The sequence below is a fragment of the Chiroxiphia lanceolata genome, chromosome 16, assembly GCF_009829145.1.
Source record: "Chiroxiphia lanceolata isolate bChiLan1 chromosome 16, bChiLan1.pri, whole genome shotgun sequence".
Taxonomy (NCBI): Eukaryota; Metazoa; Chordata; class Aves; order Passeriformes; family Pipridae; genus Chiroxiphia; species Chiroxiphia lanceolata.
The window spans coordinates 7,683,062-7,704,524 of NC_045652.1; the positions used below are offsets into that span (position 1 = coordinate 7,683,062).

Here is a 21,463-nt window from a genome sequence, read left to right on the forward strand (position 1 = left end):
TCCCAGTTCCTCAACAGCTATAACATCAACTGCTTTATTGATCATGCACACAGCAAATGGTGCCACTTAACTGCTTTATTCGGTAAATTGGTACAAAATTACTCATTACACTTCTGTTGGAGATATTTGTCAGCAATCAGCACAGCTGGACTCTTCCACATAAACATTTGGGAGGAGAAGAGCTGTGTTTGTTGTATGTTTGTTTTTCGCTGCAGGATATGAGCTAGGCTTTCTTTTAAGTTAAAAAAAGTGAGAACACGGTAGAATTTTCGCTAAAAATACACTGTTATGTAAATAGAAACCATGGGCATATACTGATATTGCATCACAAAGCCATAAATATCATAAAGAAAATAAAAGTGATTCCTTGACACAAAGTTGCCAGGAATTTTTGAGCTCAGGGGACATTAGAAAAAGTTGGTCTCCTCTAAGCCAAGTATTTTCTCACTACTCTTTGCTGCCCATTGCTGCCCTTCTTTTGCTTCCCAGTAAGTGAATCCCCTGCTGGAGGTGTCATAAACTGGCCCACCACAGGGGGCTGCATGAGTGTGTGTGGAGGGGCAGCTTTGGGAGGGGCAGCTTCTGTAAGAACAGAAGGGAAGGTCAGAAGTTGCACCAAATGCCCTCTGGGACAGGTTAATCATGGGAGAAACCTCCTGCTGACAAACTGTTCTGTACACACTCATGGAGGGAGAATTCCAGATGTTCTTATATCTCCTTCAGCAGTTCTAACTAATTGCAATGCTAAGGATGAAATATATCAGGAAAACTAATCCTCTTCTTTAATGACTTGAGCTGCAGATACTGGTCTCTTTTACTTTCAAAGGCTCTCCCATTTGATTAGTCCTATTCCTACTCTGGAATATTTTATTGTACATAGAAAGGTCTGTGCCCTATTTTGTGAATCCACAACTTTATGTGGTTAGATCTAGCAGAAGAGAAGGACTTGCATAAATAAAACTCCTAAGACATAATTCCTGGGGCTTTAAAAAGTAACAAAACACTTTCTAGATTCTAATATCTTTTTGGTTAATGCCTCTTAAGAAAATTTGACACCACCTGGAAGAGTATCATATCTACCTTCTGTATGTCTATATTAGATGTTTCGGACATTTTTTTATTTTCTCCTCAATTATTAATAGCATAGATATTTACATTATAAACCTCAGCATTTTTCCTAAACATGCAGCAGACTTTTTTTTTTCTTTCTGGAATCTGCTTAGCTTTTTCACCAAACACCTCCAGATAGAATCCTTGTAAGAATCCTTGCTCTCTGTTCTTGATAGACCAGTTAGCTCTGCTTAATCACCAAAAAATCAGATGGTTTATCACAATGAAGCAGCAAGTTGGCAGCTTTACCATAAAAGGAAAAAAACCAGACTGAACCCATGTTCCACCACTCACTTACTGCTCCTTTACATTCATTAATAACTCCACTGCCTAAAGGGGACATTTCTGTACAGTCCTGCTAAGGACACAGTAAACAGATGGCTTTTCACAGCAACCTCCTTTTCTAAGATCTTGGGAACCGTGTTTCCCTCCCATACCTCCAAGTAACTACCAGGTTGTTTGTTTTTCCATCTTTAACTCAGGCTTGCATAAAAATGGCTCTGCAGAAAATAATCTTCTTGGATCTGCAGAAAGCTCTAATATATCTTCTCCATGATGGTTTATTGCCAGAGAACGTAATAAAAGACTAATCAACTACATGAAAACTTTATATCTGTTACTACTGCTGCATAACCTGACTTTTCATATTGATATTCTCTATCATTTTTTGTTTTCTGCATGCAGGGAAGATGACAGAAGGCAGCAGAGTTACTCCTCCCACTGGGGAGCTACTTCATCCAAAACACAGGAGAGAGAGGTAGGTGCAGGAGCATTGGGCAGTGTTTTATGACTGCAGTCTCTAAGTGTAGCAGAACTCAGCTAAGCTTGTCTGTAAAGACAGTCACTGGGGCCCAGTTCAGTGTGGTAATTCCTGGGGACACACACACACAAAATACTCTTGTAGAATGTTATATTCACTTAACCTTTAAGAACATTAAAGTTTATTCTTGTTCTGGCTGGAAATGAGCCCCAGTGGCTGTGCCTGGGCAATGATCATACTGCATTAGTGACATGGTAATCAGTAGATTCAACAAGACATCCAGTACCCCCAGCTGAGCATGAGACAGCATGACTGTGATTTGTAAAAGGGTTTTAGGTGCTCAGAACCACTTGAAACAAGTGGAAATTTTATCTTTGCCCAGCCAACATATTTGATAATTCCTGTGTCCTGTGAGATGTCATCTTTTCTGCATATTTGGAAGAAAGTCAGATTATCTGATTGCTGGTAACTGTGGCTAAGTGTTTTTATCAGAACAACTTTGATGGGACTTTGGCATCATCCCTAATGAATACATTAACCAAGTAAGTCTCTGAAGCACAAGAGGAATGCAGTGTGCACAGCTCATGTTTTTTGCTGGATGTTTGTGCCAACAGAGGAGAGGGTGAGAATGTGAAGGGCTGTGATTCCCAGATGATGAGCCTGCAGTAGGAGGCAATCTGCAGACATGGAGGCTTTATTCACCAAAAGATAAAGGTTACCCAAGACATCTGAACAGGCTGATTGCTCTGGGCCAAGTGGCCTTGGCCATGAAGTACCAGAATATAATTCTTCAGTCGCATGAATCTAAGACATATTTTATTTTGGCAAGCAGAAACTATGCAAGTTTCCAGATAAGGAGCAGTACTGAATTCTCACAAGGAAAACATTTAGTGTCCTGATCCATGTTTATGAGTAAGGACTTTTGTTTATATTCCATTTGCAAATATGCCTACAAACCCCCCTGAAGCTGTCTGTGCCTGTCCGTGTTGCGTGCACACACAGAATCACGGTGACACCCCCTTTCACCACTCGGGGGTGAATATAATTTGGCTGAATAACTGGAGTTATTTTGAGGTTTGGGTTAGTTTTATGCACAAAGCATGAGTAGGTTTTTCACAAACAAAAGCACAGCTTTAAAACCAGCTGGGGCCCTCTTCAGAGATGGAAAGACTCCAAAATGGCATGTGCAAGTAGAGCGTGGGTGTCCTCTGCTTGTGATGGGAGCTCTTGTGGGACTGCTCTGGCTGCAGTGCCAGCTGTGCGTGGTCAGGATGGGAGGCAGTGAAAGAGCAGTTTTTTCAAGGTTAACTGATCATTTATTCCTTCCTCCTTTCTTTCTGCTTGCTCTCCCCCTCTTCTCTACTCTCAGGAAGAATTCCTTGCAAAGGGGGCACATGAATAACAGGGAGTAAAGCTTCCCCAAGAGTCAGTAGTGCCAGGAAATTATTTTAAGCACAAAAAAAGTGAATAGATAGAAACATGCACTCTTCCTGTCTCCTCTCTCCTGCACTTAGCCTGGGAGGCATAGCTGAACCCAGGCTGTTCTAGGTGCAGTTAGTGGCCATCCAGTGGCTGCTCAGGAGAGCATGTTAGAGGGACAGGATACAGAAAGAAGAAGAGTAAATGAGGTCCTTGAGCTGCTGGGTTGATCTATGCTGACACTAGTTTCATGTTAGGCAGAAAACTCATGCACTGGCAGGCCAAAACAACTTTGTTTAGCATAGGCTGTATTAGGTTTTTTCTTTTGCATTTCCTACAGAAATTTTGTAGCCCTTTCCCAGCTGTTTTTCCCCATCCCATTTCTAGGGACAAGTTGCAGTATCCTGCACAGCTGAATGAGAACACTGCTGATGATCTGTAGGAGCCAGAAGCTGCTTGAAGATCTCCCCTCAAGGCTTGCTGCTTATATAAAGGATCTGAGGAAAGGCTGCCCTGTCTTCAGGGCCTGCTCAGAGCCCTGGCAGTGCTGGATGCAGAGCACAGAGTTCCAGAGGTGAGCTGGAGCACAGATCACTGCAGCTTAGCGGGATGAGCTTATGCCAAGTAAGTCTTTTGTAACTGTGATTATATCACACAGTATGTAGGAAGGTCTGTTTTCAGGATATTTTTTGTTGCTTTGTTGATCCTCCTCTGCTGCACTGTAGCTCTGCCTTCTGGGATGCACTTCAATAAAGGAATTGAAATAGCTCCAGAAAGGAAATGCCATATAAACCATAGAAAGGAAAAAAGGTTGATATTGTAAAGCAGATACCTGGTTCTCTGGGTTTGGAGTTGAATTAGCTATATTTTAAGGACTCTTATATCTGAAAATGTAAGATTCTGAAGTCAGGAACCTAAGTTATAATTAAGTAATCAACTAAAATAAGTAAATAATCTTTAGGAGTTAAATCTTCAGAAGTTCTAAGGATTTTGTTACCTGCATTTTTTTGTTAGTGTTACAGTTAGTACACATGAGAGGATTTTTGTAGGGGAAAAGACGTTTTGGTGCCTCTGAAATCAGTCACCTCTAGTTGTGTATTTATGTATGTGTGCGAATAAATAAATAAATATATGTATGTATATATACTCATCCTGTACTAAATTACAAGGCTTTGGTTGGTATTTTCAGGCAGGAGAGGTCTGCATAGGGTCAGGCAATTGTAATTCTGAGGATCTGATGGCCTGGCACACACACACACACACACACACACACACACACACACACACACGCACACAGGATGATCTTTTTTCATTGCTTTGTGTACTCTAAATCTTGGTTTATAAAATGGCAGTTCAGTATGATATGCCAAACTAACTGCTTGGAACCTCTAGTAAATTCATCAGGTACATATTTCAAGTGAGATAACTACAGGGGTACTGCAATCCTTGTGATTAGAACGTGCTGCGTGCCCGGAGACCTCCTGTGTAATTTCATTTGCATAGTCAGATAAAGTGCACAGGGGATTTGAACGGATTAGTTTCTCTGAAACAATTGTTGTTCTGTGTATGTGTGTAAATATTACTGAAAAATCAATACTGGCTACTAATCCAGCTGCTAAACTGAAAATTTGAGGTGCTGTTTATTGTTTTCACCGGTCAGATCTAAAACCCTTAAGCCTTAAACCCTTAAATCCTTAAGCTTCAAACCGGGAAGCCCTGAACTTTAGGGCCAAGCCTGTGAATCTTGCTGAGCCATAGTTGGCAGCCAGAATTTCTGCAGGGTCAGGGGCCTTATGAGGACATCTAAATTTCAAAGCATTTTGTGGAGGTCCTGTTTTCCTGCAGCACCCAAAGTCACTGTGAGATGGCAACAGGTCATGTCCCTGTAGTCTCTAGGTGTTGCACACATTCATCACTATAGCTTTTTCATCCCTAAATTATGATTTTTCCTTAGTACAAAATCCCCTCATTTTGTAAGAAGTGACTGCAGGAGGAGGAGAACACTGTGAATTTTGAACTTGTTTGCACCATTTGGGGCCTGACTGCTTTCCCACTGCTCATTGCCATCATCCTCAGAAAACAGAGCACATCTCAGCTCAGGGCTCCAGACATGAGGCTGTAAGGAAAGTAGCCCCCAAAACATTACTTGAATTTGCTTTGCTAGAGGGGAGAGAGAGAGAGAGGATCCAACAGCACTAGCAGCTAACTTTGGAATAGTCTCCACTGGTGGAGAGGGAGCATTTTCCATGCCCGTATTTGCCAAAACTATTTGCTTGACTTTGAAACCTTCCCACATGCCTCGACACAGATGGGTAAAAGGATTGTTTTTCCTTTTTGAGTCACAGTGTTTGTGGACTGCCGTTCCTGCCAAAGAATTCCTCTGAAACTTCTAGAAAGCCCGTGTCGCCCTCTGTACCAGCTCTTTCCCGGCTGTGCTGCCTGCAGGAGCACACGTGGAGTGCCAAGGAGTTTTGCCCCGTGGGCAGGGGTTCCCAGGCAGTGCAGGGAGGAGGTGCCCTACCTTGCAGCATGCTCCTGTAGGCCGTGTCGGCGATGGCGTAGATGTGAGGAGGCATCTCGTGCCTCTTCTTGCCCTTGTACATGTCGATGATCTTCTCTGAGTAGATGGGCAGCTGTTTGTATGGGTTTATCACAACGCAGAAGAGACCTGAATAAGTCTGCAAGGAAATTCAAATAAAACCCGGGCTTAATATCACGTGCCATGTCTAGGCTGGGAAACACAGGCATCAGCTGCATTAAATTAACGGGGTTTTAGCAAGTGGCATTATTTTGTATTCTGCCCAGTGTAACAAAGAAGCAGAGATTTTGTTGAATATGTGTGCGTATGGGTGGTTTCCAAGTGCAGAAATAATTATTTCTAATAAGCAAGCTGCTAGAAATCATGTGAATTTAGCAATCTATAGGAAGACTGTGATCTGATATTCTTAACTTCAGTCATTTTCAATACATAATCCATACCCTTATCTGTGGTAAGGTAATAACTGTAATAATTCATATTTCTTTATATGTGTATTTTCATATCAGAGTATGTCCTCTGCTCAGGTAGGCATCAGATTTTGTAAACTGAAATCCTAGATGAGAAGCTTGGATTGATGTTAGAAGAAGGGTTTATTTAAAAAAAGCTTCTATGAACACCACATAAGAATGATGATTGATGAGAGTCCTTGAAAAAAATTACTCAGGTTCCAAATAGATGTCTTAACAGAACAGTCATGCTTTGACTACATAACTATTTCTGCAAGAAATCTAAGGAAAAATGTGGTTTGTTTACAGTTTAATGAAGGGATTAATATAAAGATATCTATATAAATAAACAAGAATATTGGCTACCAGCTGATAGGTTTTCATCCAGGTTTTGTTAGCTGGGCTTTTTTATTTTCAATTTTCCATTATTTCTGTATGCTCCAGCTATTGAACTGGAGCCAAAATAATAGCATATGATAATAGGTGATGAACCAGGTTTCATAAACAGTTACTGTAAGTAAGAAATTTTAACATGTATTTAATTTAAAAAAGAAAATCTAACCTCCCCCAAAATAATAATAAAAAACCCCTACCAAGTTACGAGTTCATAATTGCAGGAGTATTGTGGTATTTAAACTGGCCTGTGAATGTTAGTTTAAAAAAAAATAAATAATGAAACTACGCTCTTTCTGACATAGGCAGAAGTGGGTTTTAAATTTTTTTTTTTTATTATTGTTTTATTTTATTGCTGTCTTGTGTGAATGAGAGCTTTGTGGTGTGCAGCTGCTGCAGTGCCTCAGTCTCAGGGCCGTGTCCAAGGGTGGCTCAGGCTGCCTCCCACAGGAACCACTGCAGAGCAGGGCTGTGCAATGGCATCCTGGAGCCTTGGCTCTGGGCACAGGGATTTCCCTTTCCTGACCATAATAGGAAATGGCACAAAACAGCCTCGGCACAGCCTGAGCACTTTATATGGTATTCAGCAAACAGGGAGAGAGCCTCCAGCAGCCAGGGGCAGGTTGGGTGCTCCACGCTGGGCAGCAGCACATCTGGGGTGCTCTGGGTGGGGATGGGGACCTCCACCAATATTTCAGGTGGTGACTGGGTCACCACAGCCTCCAGTCAGATAACAAGAAAATCAAGCTCAGGATCCTCAGCAGTCCTCAGTATCCCCCAGCTAAACCCCTTGATGTGGAAGGTAGATAATGACTGTGCTGGATTTCCATTGATGTGGGAGTTCAGAATGAAACTGTGCTGCTCGTGTCAAAATGAACTGTAGTGTTGCCAGGATAATACACTTGAAAAGTGACAGTTTTATCCTAGAATGACCACCAAAGCCTTTATGGAAAGGATAGCAAGACCTTTTTTTTAGTAGAAATAGATTAACTGAATGCACTCAACTGATCATTCCCAACCAAGTAAATTAATAGGAGAGTAAATTTCTAATCCAGGAAATTATTTAGGCCTCCCTTCCCTGAGATTTTCAGGCATTTCCTGATGTGCCACATGCAGGGCCGTTTGCACACCCAGGCATAGAGTAACATACCCTTGAAGAGCTAATTCTGAGACACAAGGAGCAGGCTATTAAGGCAGAGCAAAAGCTGGAGCTGATGAAGTTCAGGAATCCTTGTTTCTAACTGCACTGGGACTGATACCATCTCTCACCTTAGGAAAGTTAACCAGGACCTCAGCCTATCCAGAGAGGAGGAACCCCAGCTGTACCTCTCCCTAGAGGGTTTGGAGGCAGAATAGGATTTGAAGTATCTTAAGGATACTTCCATAGGAGTGCTGAGCTTGTGTATCCCCAGACAGCTACTGCTGATGGGCATTTACAAGAGACTGGCACAAATACACGTATCTGCCTTGTAAACTTCTAGGTTTGGGCAGAAGAATCCAACCCCAGTTCCAACATGCATAGGTAGTTTTATGTATTTAAGACAGCATTTTTCACCGTTTAGTGAAGACTGAATAAGTAGTGCCTATGAATACAGCCACAAGGAACCTACTGTCAAATCCACCGAAGTTGCATTGCTGTTTTATTCATGTTTATATAATAATTTGTGGTCTAATTTGTGTGTGAATCAGGCAGATTCTTTTTGTTCTGAGCAATGTGAAACATGAGTTAGTGGCAAAACACTTCTTGCCCTTCTATCTTAATTATCTGTGATGAAGAAAAAGCCCAGGCTGTTTTTCTAGTGTACAGTCACTCTGTGAATCTCTGCCCTGAATATTTTTGTTTGATAATATTTAATACAAATGCAAGGGGAAGATGATTTTATTTTATTTTTTTTTAAGCTAGATTGATTTTTTTCTTTAGCGGAATTGGGAATCCCCATTTACGTCAGTGATGCTGTAAAGAGAAAAATGTTGAGGTCACGTTTTCTTTGTATGTGTGGGACTCCAAGAGGACACAAATTAAACAACACATGGCAAAGCCAGGAGATGATTGTTTACAGTTAGTTTGGCAAGTGGATGAGACTCACATTGTCTTTAAATGCCCCCTCTTTTTTTAAAAAGTATGACAATATCTAGTAGAGCAGCACTGTGTAAAGCTGGACAGATTCAAGCAGGTTTTGGATACTGCAAATACCAATAACTTGTTGCAATACAAGTCGAAATAATTTCTTTGAAACTGTTAATTTACCATTATTTAAAAATCTAGTCACTTTAGAAACAAAACTTAATTTCAGATACACTTCCATTTTTGTCCTTGTGAAAACCCCTTTGATTTCTAATTGCATTATCCACTTTCAGAAATTAATTTCCTCTTTCTGTAGAAGGTGAAAATTCCACAAAGTAAACAAAATGGAAATCCTGAAACATCTATGCAGAGTGTTGCTGAGAACAACAATAACCCCCTCTCCCCCCAGTTTTATCCCACTATCCTTCTACTAATTCTTTTAATTCTTTAAACAATGCAGAACACTTTCAGAAAAAGTCTATTTTAATAATTAATGCTGCGTGTTCTCATATAATAATAGCATGTGGGTTCATTTGTTCACCTGCAAACTTAAAATCCAGTAAACTCAAATAATGAGAAGATGGAAAGTCTAGCTTCTTTCAGGAAGTTGATGATGTGTATTTTAGTACATTCCTGAAGGAAAGATCTTGAGCTTAGCTCTTTGAAGTTATGCATAACAATTAGATAGTTCCTTTGTTGTACTCTATATAACTATCTTATTTCTGCTTCATTCCTACTTTCCAATTTAGCATTCCTCATATTAATAATGAGACCTCTACTCCTGTTTCTGAAACCTGTTACTTAAACTCTGTACTTTCACTCATCAGTGGTCTGTCATGCAAGTAAAATTTTCATAGATTGAAACTGTAGATAACTTTTCTGCAGCACAGCACAGGGATCCTCCATGTAAAATCAAAGATAACAGCTAAATTCTTTGGAAAAGTTTTGGGCTTTCTTACTGTGCAGTTTGCTAACTGTTGATACAGATAGATTACAGGGTTATTAATGTCAAAATATGCTTGTGTGAATGTACTTGTGTGGACTAAAAGACAGAATAATCTTGGCCATAACTCACATGAACATAGAGAAGATTATAATTTGTCCAGGCTTGTCTAACCTGTAACTTGACCAATATGAGGGGGAAACAGGTTGAGTGGATGTCTGACTTTGCTTCAGTAACACACTGGTACAAGTACTCTTGCTTGAGTTCCAGTGGGTTTGTTCCTTTATCCAAACATAAGATTTAACTCAAGCACCCACCAAACCAGAACTTGTCATCTGCTTTTAGTGAGAGTTTTGCCTGAGAGAAGACTACCTGGTTTGGCTTTTCTGTATGTTTCTTTTTCAAGGTCCTGGAAACTTGATCAGGTTTATGTTGAAACCATTCAACACTCCCTAGTAACCTATTTTTTCATCCAAATAGCAGAACTGACATTTTGTTCACCTATCAGACTTTCAAAGCCAACAATATCCTTTCAGAATCAGTAAATTTTGCAGAAGAAACCGTCACGTATTTTAATTTAGTTAAGTAATGAAGCAATTAGTAAAGAAGCAGGGGAGTCATGGGGAATAAAGTGAACTCAGTAGGTTTCTGGTGTAGGATGCCATTACTGAGGGGTTGGTACTTGCATGGCACTGTCACACACGAGGCTGTGTCCCTGACAGTGGGTGGAATCCACCTCGCTGTTGATGGGACACAGTAGCATGCAATAGGAAAAGCTCAGTGTGTGTTTGAGTCTACTTACATAAATTAACCTGAGAAGTATCTCTCCCTTAGATGTGCAGCACTGAAGCTTCATTGAGGCAAGTCAGCTCTGCCATGTCCTCCACTTTGGAGAACTTTGGAGGGTTCATCTTCTGGACGTCATCCTTGCTCAGTGTCACTTTCTTTCCATTTTCTGCCAGTTCAACCACCACCTCATCCCCTTTCTCTTCCTTGATACTTGCTGCTTCAAATCCATGTTTCTCTGATGGAATCCAAACCAGTTTCTTCGCTGACCAGTCAGCCTGGGTGAGTGGGTTGTGGCGAAGTTTTTGTCCACAAAGAGGAATTTTCATCATCGCTGAGAGGTTTTTGAGCCATTTTGACTCAGCAGACACCTGTAGAGGAAGCAAAATATTCTGTTTTAAAGGGATAAAGGGAGGCAAATGTGGAGACATTCCAGGCAAAACGTGTTTGTCAAATCTGCCATGTGGCAGGTCCAAAGCACCTCTGTCATATCTCACATTTCCATGTGGATACTTCTGGCTGCCAGCATAGATACCTTAGAATATCTGTGTCAGGTTCCTGTGCCTTTTGTTATTGTGTCTGAAATCACCAAATCAAAGCTTCATGGTACTAAATCAAGTGAGGCATCTGGGCCTATTACTTTATTCTGTTTATGTTGTGCTGAAGATCAGAGAGAAAAGTAAGGCATAAATAATGCCTGTGCAATGAGAAATTGCACCAAGACCACCAGCCTGAACCACTTCCTGCAGCCTCAGCTCATCACAAAGTTAATGAATTAAATACAAAATTCCCATCACCCAAATACTGTTGGGTGCATACTGAAATGCAAGAGCAATAATGAAATAAATAGTAGAAGAATGGTTCCCAGGCTGTGTTCCAGCAAAAAAATTGTTGTCAGTGCTGCTGGTGAAGGAGAAGTAATTTATAGTATCCCCTTTCCATGGCCAGACAGTGGGAGCTGATCATTTACAAAGGGTAAATATCCATCACGGGAGAGAGAGAAGAAATAAAACAAGCCTGGAAACTGCCTGAGCTAATAGATACTACCCACAATGCTCAGATTGGAAGGATGATGCGTCTGTGTCATGCAGTTGCACATGGATAAAGCAGCCAGATGTATTTGCTCCACAGGTGGGAGCAACAGGAGAGTTTAGGCTGCTTTGAACTGTGCTGAGAGAGAAGGCAGCTGCTTTCCTGCTCTGACCATTAAACTTAGGATGTAGCTGCAAGATCTTCTGCTGATAACCTGGAGCTTTCATAAATGTCCTGCTCTAATCCACGGGGGACACAGGTCTAAATGAGGGAAAGAGTAAACAGAGGACTTCTTGTGGTTTGCTACAGGGCAGAAAGAGTCGTGCTAGTTGGGAAACCTGCTGAGCAGTGGAGCAGAGAGAGCTGGGGGGGAGCTACAGCAGGCAGCAAAAAAGAGCATGTGCCCAAGAAAAACATCTCTAGGAGACAGAGGCTATTTCATTTCCTTATTGAGAATGAATTTAATATTTACAGCATTCAAACAAATATGAATCTTGAGGGAGCTTGGAGATCTGACTGCTAAAGATGTCAGCAATCAACCCATAAGCAGAACAATATTTGTAACGACCAAGCTCTGTGGTATGTAGTCAAACAGACACCCTGTGCTCTGGGAGTATCAGAGCTGGGTTTCCAAATATTTGTCCCTGAAGCCTTCCCACAGATTACTGTTTTTTGCAAGGCCAGACAGTGTGAGGGGTCTGAGAGAGAAACATGGATCATGCAGAAGGTGACATAAAGCTTAAAATCAAAACTAGGATTTTTAGAGGCGCCTAAGAGGGTTAGATGTTATTCCACTGAAATTCAGTGGAAATTAGATGCCCCAGTTCCTTAAACTCCCTTGACAATTGTCTCACAAAACCAAAACAAAACAAAAGCTAAATGTGCTGGTTCTAGATCCTTGCCTGGAAATCTCCAACAGAAAAAATCACCCAGGTAATCAATGCACATGCAATGTGTGAGGTAGTGTGGGTGAGGTGAGGGAGACCCTAATGTTTAGATCTGGGCATTGCCACTGGCCCGTGCTCAGTGTTCCCCACCGTCAAGGTTCTGTGAAGGGAGCATCTGTAGGATGTGGCCCTTTGCTCACTCCCAAGAGATTCTTGGAAGAGAGCTGCAAGAGGAAACTATTTGACCTCTGTGTGGATTAAGGCAGAAAATGTTCCCTCATTGCCAAGAGGGCTGGTAGAGCTGCACAGTTCCAATAATGGAGATGGTATTCTCTCCAGCTGAGCTTTCCAGCTGGCGGCTGCAGGGTGAAGCCGGACGGATGGGGAATGAAGGGAGCACTGCCCCATCACCAGAGCTCAGCTCCAGGAGCATGGGGCTTAGGCAGCAGGAGTTGCCATGGCCTCTCTCCTCCCACTGCAGTGGCAATGGGCAAGGCACATTCCCCACCCCACTGCCCCAACAGTGTGGGAGGAACTGCTGTGGCAGTGGAGCAGGGATATCCAGTCCATCCTGTGCCCGGGAGAGAGCTACATGCTCATCCTGAAGCATCAGAAAGGTTGGATAGTGCTTCCTGTGGGTAAGTGCCAAGTGTCAGCACTTTCACATCAATAGGAATTTGATATTGCTGTTAGAAGCACCAAAAGTGAGACTGAACTGCAGAGCTGAGCTTCAAGGGGTCAAATCCTGCTACTCAGAGGCTGCTCAGAGATGATGATGATGGAAATCAAACTGCCAAATCATCCTCACCATCTACCTCAAAACCCAACTGTAGCTAAAACTGCTGGCTTGCTACAAAGTGTGTCACAGTGGGACATGCCAAAAGTTTCTTGTCTGTCCTGTTGCTCAAGGGCCAAGGAAAGTTTCTGTCCTTGTTACAAGCTATGTGAAAAACAACTCCCAGATGAGCATGAAACAGAGAGCTGGTCTCTGTATTCCACGGTGTTCTACTTCCTGCATGTATATGACAAGGTGCAGAAAGTTTTAAATTCAATCTTTTTGAAAGCAAGATAAGGTTGGAAGGTATATGAGGTGGAATGAACTGCAGAGCTTGAAAATACAGGTTCTTATTTCCTAGATCTAAGCATTAGGACTATTTTAACTATGGACACCCACAAGAACTAGTGAATAGACAGTCTGAGCTGGATCCTGTAACTCCTCTGAAATACAGTGAGGAGAAAACATGAATTTGTGTGAAAAGAGCTTTTCATGTCTGCTCCTCTGGAATCTGAGGATAAAGCTTGAGCAGCTACTGACTACCACTGTAGTAAAAAAGGAAATGCAGTTATGAAGTGTGGATTAATGGCTGTTAATAGTTTAATACATTTATTAATATGGATTAATTAATATTCATTATAAAGGAAGGTTTCTGAATGCAAGTGGTAGAATATGAGCTCCACAAACTCAACTAAATTTTTCCTAGCAAGGACTAATGAGCTGCTAATGAGATGCTGAATCTTTCTGACTAATGATTGGCAGTAAATCTTTTAGTCCATCTCTGATGAAGAAGGAACTGCGCTCACTGGTCCAGCATATGATTGGTATTGGGGAAATGGGCCAAGGGAGAAGACTCCTTGCTGCCTATTAAGAGCATTCTATGAGAAGGCAAAATTTACCCCTCAGCCAGTTCCTGGGTTTCATCTCAGGGCTGGCTGAGAGAAATGGAGACCACTGTCCCATCTGTGCAAGAGATGGTAAGAGGTTCTCATCCATTCTTTTAGGCAGGTGACAGCCCAAATCATGTGCAAGAGGAAATACTTTTATACTCAGAGGTGAGCTATCCTGAGAAAGGGAAAAGGAAAAGCAATCACAAAAATACCACTGATATGAAGTTTCTTGCCTTAGAATTGTGCCAAATTACACCTAACCTGATCCATCTGTTGTACTTGTCTAGCCCCCAAATGTGCACATACACATAGGCATGGATACAGTTCACTCTATTCTTCTGTCTGCTCTCCCACTACAGAGGTATCTGGCTGATCTTCACTGTCTTTTCCCTTTTTATGTTAATGACAGAAGCTGAGTGCTGCCTTTATAATTAGTTTATCCTGAGTATATTATTCCAAGGATGAATATAAATATTTCCAGGAAGTGCACTTTAATTAAAAGGTTACTGGCCAAGCAGAATTGCCTCCTGGGTTAGGGCTTAGAGGTACTGCTTTTCTCTTAAGGAGAAAATAAAGGACACTTCTCCTTTCCTCTGCAGGATGTGAATGTTGGTATAAAGGCTTATCACATCCCTACAGGGAATAATTACTAAAACAGAGGAACATATAACCAAGGATGCGAATTATTTTCAGAAATCAAGTCCTGCTCTCATGAGTAGTTTCTGATGGAAGAGTGTAGCAGTAACTTGCTGCTTGACTCAAACTGCATTTCTTGGGCTACAGTAATTCTTGACTGTTCTCTCAGGTTCCTTATCTTTTACTTTTCCAATACGTAACTGAATCATCCAACTGAACATTGTTTGGATAAAAAGGTAATCAAAAGATAATCTAGGGGTAAATCTTAATCTAGTGACCTTCACTAGGGAATCAGCCCCTCAGCATTGTTAGCTTTGCTAAAGCACTGCTACCAATCTCTCCTGGCCTTTCAGCTCTCCCCATCATGGACACCTTCCACTGGACGTGCATTCTCTATATACTTCAATGAAATTCTCTGTAGGTGCCTTGGTCTCCTACCAGGTCTTCTTATCTTTTTTAAGGTGACTAACTCCATAACTCTGATTAAACACTTGACAGCTCTTCTAATACTCAAAATAAATTGGCCCAGGTTATTACCTGTGTTACAAACTGTAAAAATTAGAAAAGAAGGAAAAAAGAGTTCAGGTGCCTCCTATGGGGATAGATTCCATTAATCTGGAAAATACCAGCTATTTCAAATGCTCCCAAATGTCATTCTAGTAAATAAATCATATTCTGCATGTTGATTAGAATTAATAAATAATCCATAATTGAACTGGACTTTGCACAAATTGGAAAGCTATCTCGAGCTCTTGGCTTCTTCTAAAATTAACATAGTTAAAAGCCAACAGATTTGCAACTAATAAGTCTCCACAATTTGCAAAGCGTTGGGATCTCTGCATACATCCATGCACGCTGCCTTATATGGTGATGTTCTGCTCAATACTGGCTGTTCCACAGAAATGTAATGATAACAATTCAAAACAAATACCTTTTAGGGACTAGAGTGTCAATTGCAAATGAGATAATAAAAATCATTGTTTACAATCTAAGCAAATGCAGCCAGAGCAGTATCGGGTACGGAGCTGAAGTGACTACTTGGCCAGAGCTTTGGTCCTGGGGCATTCATAGATTCAGACTCTGCCTTAGTGGCTTGAGGGGAGGGTGAACTTTGGGTGTTCAGCAAGTCAGTCAATCCAGACAGTCTTGCTGCAAGCTGCTGTCAGGGCAAAGCTTGGAGTGCAGGAGAAGGTGGACTCATTTTTGAACAAATGTATTTTAGAAAGGATTTTGCCAGGATGTACTTATTGGACAATAATGACAAACCTTCTGATATCCCTTATATTTAAAATATTTCATTGCTTCTTAATTATGAAAACATGTATACCTTTCACACATATATCAACATTTTTATACATGGGCATGCACACACACACACACACACACACACACACACACACACACACACATATGTATGTGTGTGAAAGAAGCCAGTGGAGCTCTGGGATGACACTGAAGCTGCTTTCTGTACTGCCATCTACTGTCGTCTTAATTTACTTATGGGATTTTGTTAGAAGTTTGTTGCTTTATTTTCCCTTTAAAAAAAGGCATGCCATCTTTGGAATTAATGTAGCTCAGTGAATTATCAGCTTAGTTTTGCTTAAAATTTATTCTCAGCATATTAAAAACAAGTGTATGTAATGCTGGGGCATTTATGTAAAAATGTTTCCATTTCTTCTAATTTTTAAGCATTTTTCCTGTCTAAAGAACAAGTTATTGACAAACTGATTATTTCATTTGGCTCCAATTTCTTTTAACACTCCTTTATGAGGACTGAAAGGTTAGAAATACTTAAAGAAGATCAGCAGTTCAGGCTACCAGGTATTTTTATTACATGTGATGGTTAATTGCAGCAGGTACCTGTGACCATCCTCACTGCCCTGCACCTTGTGGGCTGCATTGCCACGGGCTCAGAGTGCAACTCATGCTTGCAGCCAGTGTCTTTTTGGGCTCAACCCAGCAAGAGCAGTGTTAGAAGTGCCTAAAAAAGCAAGCTGGAACATCTGTGCTTTCAAACATGCACCGTCTCTCATGCAGTTTAACTTGAACCCAAGCAGTGATACACAAATCAGGATAAACCGTTTGATGGGTCTGTTCCCACTTCCAGTCCTGTCTGCAGGTTAATTCTCTGAATGTGTTTGCAAAGTAGTGTAAGAGTTAACTTGCCAGACCGCCCCATCCCAAAGCTCCTGAACCCCCCAGCCCGGTGCCCTGCACCCCCTGTGGTACTTACAGGTGTCCAATTAGGGGAGCAGAGTGAGTTGGAGAGTCGGAACCTGTACAGCCACCAGCCGGGACAGCCCAAGTCCTTGCTGCCTTTGCAGCCTCCCTATATAGAGGAGGAGAATCTTGTCAGTGGGGAGGGGCCCTGGAAACCACGTCCTGCTGGAAAATCCTCTTGGTACCTGGCTTAAAAAAGACAGCTTGAGCCAAGGACCTCGCTCCCAGCAGGGCCTAACCCTGGGCTGCTGCCCCTGCCCTGAGCTGCTTTTTAGGGAAGCAGGCTGGTTCTGGCTTTTGAAAAGGTATGAAAAGGGTGCCCCTTGGAAAGGGGTGTTCCTGACTGAAATGGGTGCCCCTAACTCACAAGTTCAGAGGTTTTACTTTTCCCTAGGGTGAAACTGTTTGACCAAGCAAATGGACCTTTAACTCCTTCCTGCCTTGGCAGCATCATTGCCCCTCGTGGCCCTCTGCCTACAAGGGCAAAGGGCAGGTCACGGTCCTGTGTGGCACAGGATGTTTCCCGCCCACCATCAGTGAATTTTCTTGGAGCTAAGATAAGTCCCTGAGTTCAGGGGTTGCTTGGGCGAAGAAGGTTATTCCTAATACAGCAGGAGTGTGTGGGTGGAGGTTGCTCTGGGTCTCCCTGTGTTTATGTGACATTTGTAGCCTAGGGCTGGTTTAAGCTTCCTTTGCCCCTGGGAAGCAAGAGTTGTTTCCCACCTCTCCAGCAGATTTTGCAAAGTTTCTTTTGCTATCCAGTGTGCAGCTCAGTTCTTGAGAAAGGGCTCTAAGTACTTCTTCATGTATAAGAAATACCTCTCTCTGTAAAAGGTAGAAGAAAAGAGATAAATAGCTGGTGGGAACTGTCCCCAGGATGCAGTGGAATGAACAGGCAGCAGGTACCGTGTGCTGGGGGAAGAAGAGGACAGGGTACTGGGGACTAGATCTTCAGGGTTAGGGAATGATCTGTTCCTCATCAAACCTTCCTCACACCCCTATAAACTTTCACTCCCCAGCTGTCCCCCCCTCCTTCTCCCACTAGTAGTCAACAGCCTTGTGCAGTAGGACCTGTGGATGGAGACATCCCAAAAAGGGAAAGCTAGGATCCTCTAGGAATTCCCATCAACGTGCCAAATACAAAATACCGAAACAACCCCCTCTCAGCAACAGACTAAATATGGTGTATGCCCAAGGATCAGAGCACCGGCCTGAGTGAAATTATTTCTCTTGACATCAACAGCCTCTGGAAAATACACTCTCCTGGGGAAGATGGATGAGCTCATATTGGTCTCATCATCCTCAGAAAATACCTATGAGGGGAGGATGGGCTGAAAAGCCCTGCTGTCACTTGGTCAGGAACTTGCAGGTGTGATAGACCTGTACTAGAGCCCCTTCTTCTGGCTCTAGTAAGTGGTGAACAAATTTGGGCAGAGAGGAGAGAGGGAGAAAGCACTGCAGGGGTTTCTTCCCTGCAACATTTCAGAAACATCAGGTACAGACTCATGTTCAGTCCTTGGCCTGGAGGAGACCAGGTTTGCCAGTGGTGGCACAGTCCCAGGAGTTGGGGTCTGTCCTGCCAGCTGGAGGGTCTCTGTCCACGCTGGTGCGGGGCAGCCACACGGGGCCTTCCCAGGACCCAGAAGGCAGCAGTGTCATATCAGACTCGTGCACGTGTGACTGTTGGAGCAAAGCCAAGGGAAATGATCACCACAACAGAAATCCAAGAAACTTGCCCTTGTTAGCAGAAAGTTCCTCACAGGGTAGTTCACTCTATTTTTTTCCCCCGTAGTTTCTCGGTTGCAAACTTAGTTTTTAAATAGAAAAAAAGATGAAACGCAAGGCGAGCCTCTGATCATTTTAATATTCATCAAAGTTACCCTAAGAAGTTCCTTTTAAATGCATGCAGCTGTTTCACGAAACCAGACACATTATAATAGTAGCTTAAAAAGGAGTGGAAATTATTCTGGCTGCTCTGCAAACCGCTGCATGTGCACACGCAGGCTTGCTGCCCGAGCAGGGTGTTTAACAGCGGCAGTGGTGGAGGGTGATATATGATGTGACATTAAAGGGAGCTGGAAAGTCTAAAAAAATATTACTGTTGGGACTGAAACAGTTGCAGTCTCAAGCTGTGTGGGGTAGAAACTGATAAGTATAAGCATGGCTTCCAACCTTCACTTATAAGTTAATGTAAGAATACACTAATCTAACAGCCTGGCTGGGGTTTCCTGAATGTCGTGTTTTGTTTTGTTTTTTTTAAACCAAAGTTGCCTCAAAAAGAAAGCTGGAGATTCCCAGTGGACAATGACTTTACAACAGCAACAAAAAAAGCTTTATTTAAACCCTCTTGATTTGTTTATTTATTTGTTTTAATTAATTTTCTGGAAAAAATATTGAGCAGCCTGTCCTTAAATATTTCCTTGCTGAATTTACACTGTAAATATTGTACTTGTAAAAAAAAAAAAAAGTGTACCCCAGGAGAAAAGAAATGAACTTTCAGCTGCTTTAGTGTGGTGTAACCTGAACGCAGCAGAGGGGAAAAAAGAAAGCAGAGATTGTGATGTTGATTTGTGAAATAATCTGTCAGGTAAGCAATTTTTTTGTTTGTTTCAAAATAGTTTTACTTAAGTTTTACCAACCACATTTCTCTAAGCTGACAAATGTAACAGGAACTGATGAGTGCACCGGTGGGTTACCACCTGTGTCAAGCTGTGCCCTTGCAACAGGAGGGACAGTGTTTGTCCAAGTTAGAACAATTAATCATGACAACAGTCTGATGAGGTAAAATACTCGCTAACTGCTTAATGTTAAGCTTTGTGCTTAACGCTGGCTGCAGGTCGAGTGAAGTGTGTGGAGAGCACAGGTCAGTTTGAATCAGCTGGGCACCAGCTGCTGCTGAAAGGGTGTCTTTGCAAGCGTGAACAAATATTTTGAGTTTCTTTTCCTAAACGTAATTACCAGTGATAATCATTGCTCCGGAAAAGTGATCAACTGACACCGAGCCTGGGCTCGATACGAGGGGTGCTCAGGAAGGAAAACGTAACCGAGTCCTCGGAGCTGCTGATAAAGCTTCGGAAAAAGCCTCCCCTGTGCACGACAGAAACTCAAACCTCTGAAGCAGCACGGGTGCTGTGGAGTCTAGAGACATGGTTTGCTCTCATTCTAGGGGAAAGCAAAAATTGGGTTTTAAAGAATTTTTTATTTTTAAAACTTGTGGGTTCAGTTCTTCCAAAGTATTTTCCAGATCTGATATCCACAGCAAATTTCACTGGCTCCTTGTCACCTTCAGTTGTGATAATGAGCTTAGACAACGAACAGCAGCCTCTTTTACGTAAATCCCTTCGTAATCTCTTGGTTAATGTTCTATCTCCAACAAAATTCAGAAGTGCATTTTGCTCATTAAAGCCCCTAAACTTCTACATGCTTATAACCTTTTTTTCATTTTCTGATGTCAGTAGAAAGAATAAGGTCAGTTAATTCAAGACATCCCAGGCTGTAATTAAGCTAGATGGTGCTTCTGAAATTCTTTGAGAAAATAATTTTTCTGTATGCTCACCTAGGTGGCAATTTCTTCTAAACCCTGAACTTGTAACTCTAGGATTGTGAATTATTTCCATCTAAATATTGATCTTGCTTACCTTAAAATTTTAAGGAATAAGTGCAACCATAGCTTTGCAATTCCTCTTCACCTGTTAACAAGGCAGGCAGTCTGACATTCATTCTTAAGACTCACTATATGTCAGCATCTTGAAAGATGCTCTGATATTTCAGGTACTGTCAAGATAAGTGTTAGACCATTAATAATGTGATTAGACGAGTATATTTTCATAGACCTGTTTCAAAGCTTTGTTGTACAAATAAATATCACTGGAAATACACTTTAATTTGATTTTAGTCTGTTTGTACAATGACTATACTGTGAAAAGAGAGATTGTTTCAAAACCCCAAATCTGGACTGTGAGGGTATTGGAGAATTAGATGAAATGCATGTTGCACCAAGAGCAAACAGGCCAGTTTCCACTCGCTGTCCCAGTGCAGTGTCTGGACAATGGGCTGAATATCCCCAAGAAAACAGTCCCAATTCCCTCTGTTTTAAACATATTTCTTATATTTCAGGCATACACCTTTACCTCAAAGCTCAGTGAAGGACACCTTTGTAACAGCCTCTGCTTTCTGGACTGTGGAGACCAGGAGCCTGCTGAGCTGTCTGCTTGGGAAAGGGCAAGTACCAAACATCCCTTTGCCTTCTTCAACCAGGGCAAAAATTGTATTTCATTTCTACCACTAAAAATTCATTTCCCAGGGAGCTCCACGGCACCTGGGCAGCATCTGAATGATCTATGGTGGGAAGACAGAAAGCAGAGGCAGTGGCTTTGGTTACACTGAAACATTTGCATAGCATAGAAGGTTAGGGATTCTGTGTTTCCCAGAGCATTGGTTTTTTTTTTTTTTTTTTTTTTGCCCTTGAGAAGACAATTCAGAATCCAAATTTTACATAACCATTGGAGAAACAGAGGTCTAGCATTTAACCCCTGGAAAACCAAAGGAAAAAGTCAGGATTT

General features: G+C 41.9%; 1 protein-coding gene and 1 long non-coding RNA gene across 4 annotated transcripts in view; one reads left to right on the forward strand and one right to left on the reverse strand.

Annotated features, from left to right (window-relative positions):
* The window catches only part of MYH11 (myosin heavy chain 11), a 47,528-nt gene extending 36,884 nt beyond the window's left edge, over window positions 1-10,644 (reverse strand). For all 3 annotated transcript variants that reach the window (XM_032703940.1, XM_032703939.1, XM_032703941.1), the window contains exons 1-2: window positions 10,478-10,644; window positions 5,811-5,967 (exon numbers count right to left, since the gene is read on the reverse strand). In XM_032703940.1, coding sequence (XP_032559831.1) covers window positions 5,811-5,967; window positions 10,478-10,531 — 211 coding nt within the window. In that variant the 5' untranslated portion in view covers window positions 10,532-10,644. The remainder of the gene's footprint in view (window positions 1-5,810; window positions 5,968-10,477) is intronic.
* LOC116794830 lies at window positions 1,796-21,172 on the forward strand. The gene is made up of 3 exons (XR_004359890.1): window positions 1,796-1,867; window positions 3,677-3,913; window positions 21,018-21,172. It is a non-coding gene; the product is annotated as an uncharacterized LOC116794830 (long non-coding RNA).
* Window positions 21,173-21,463: the final 291 nt, after the last annotated feature.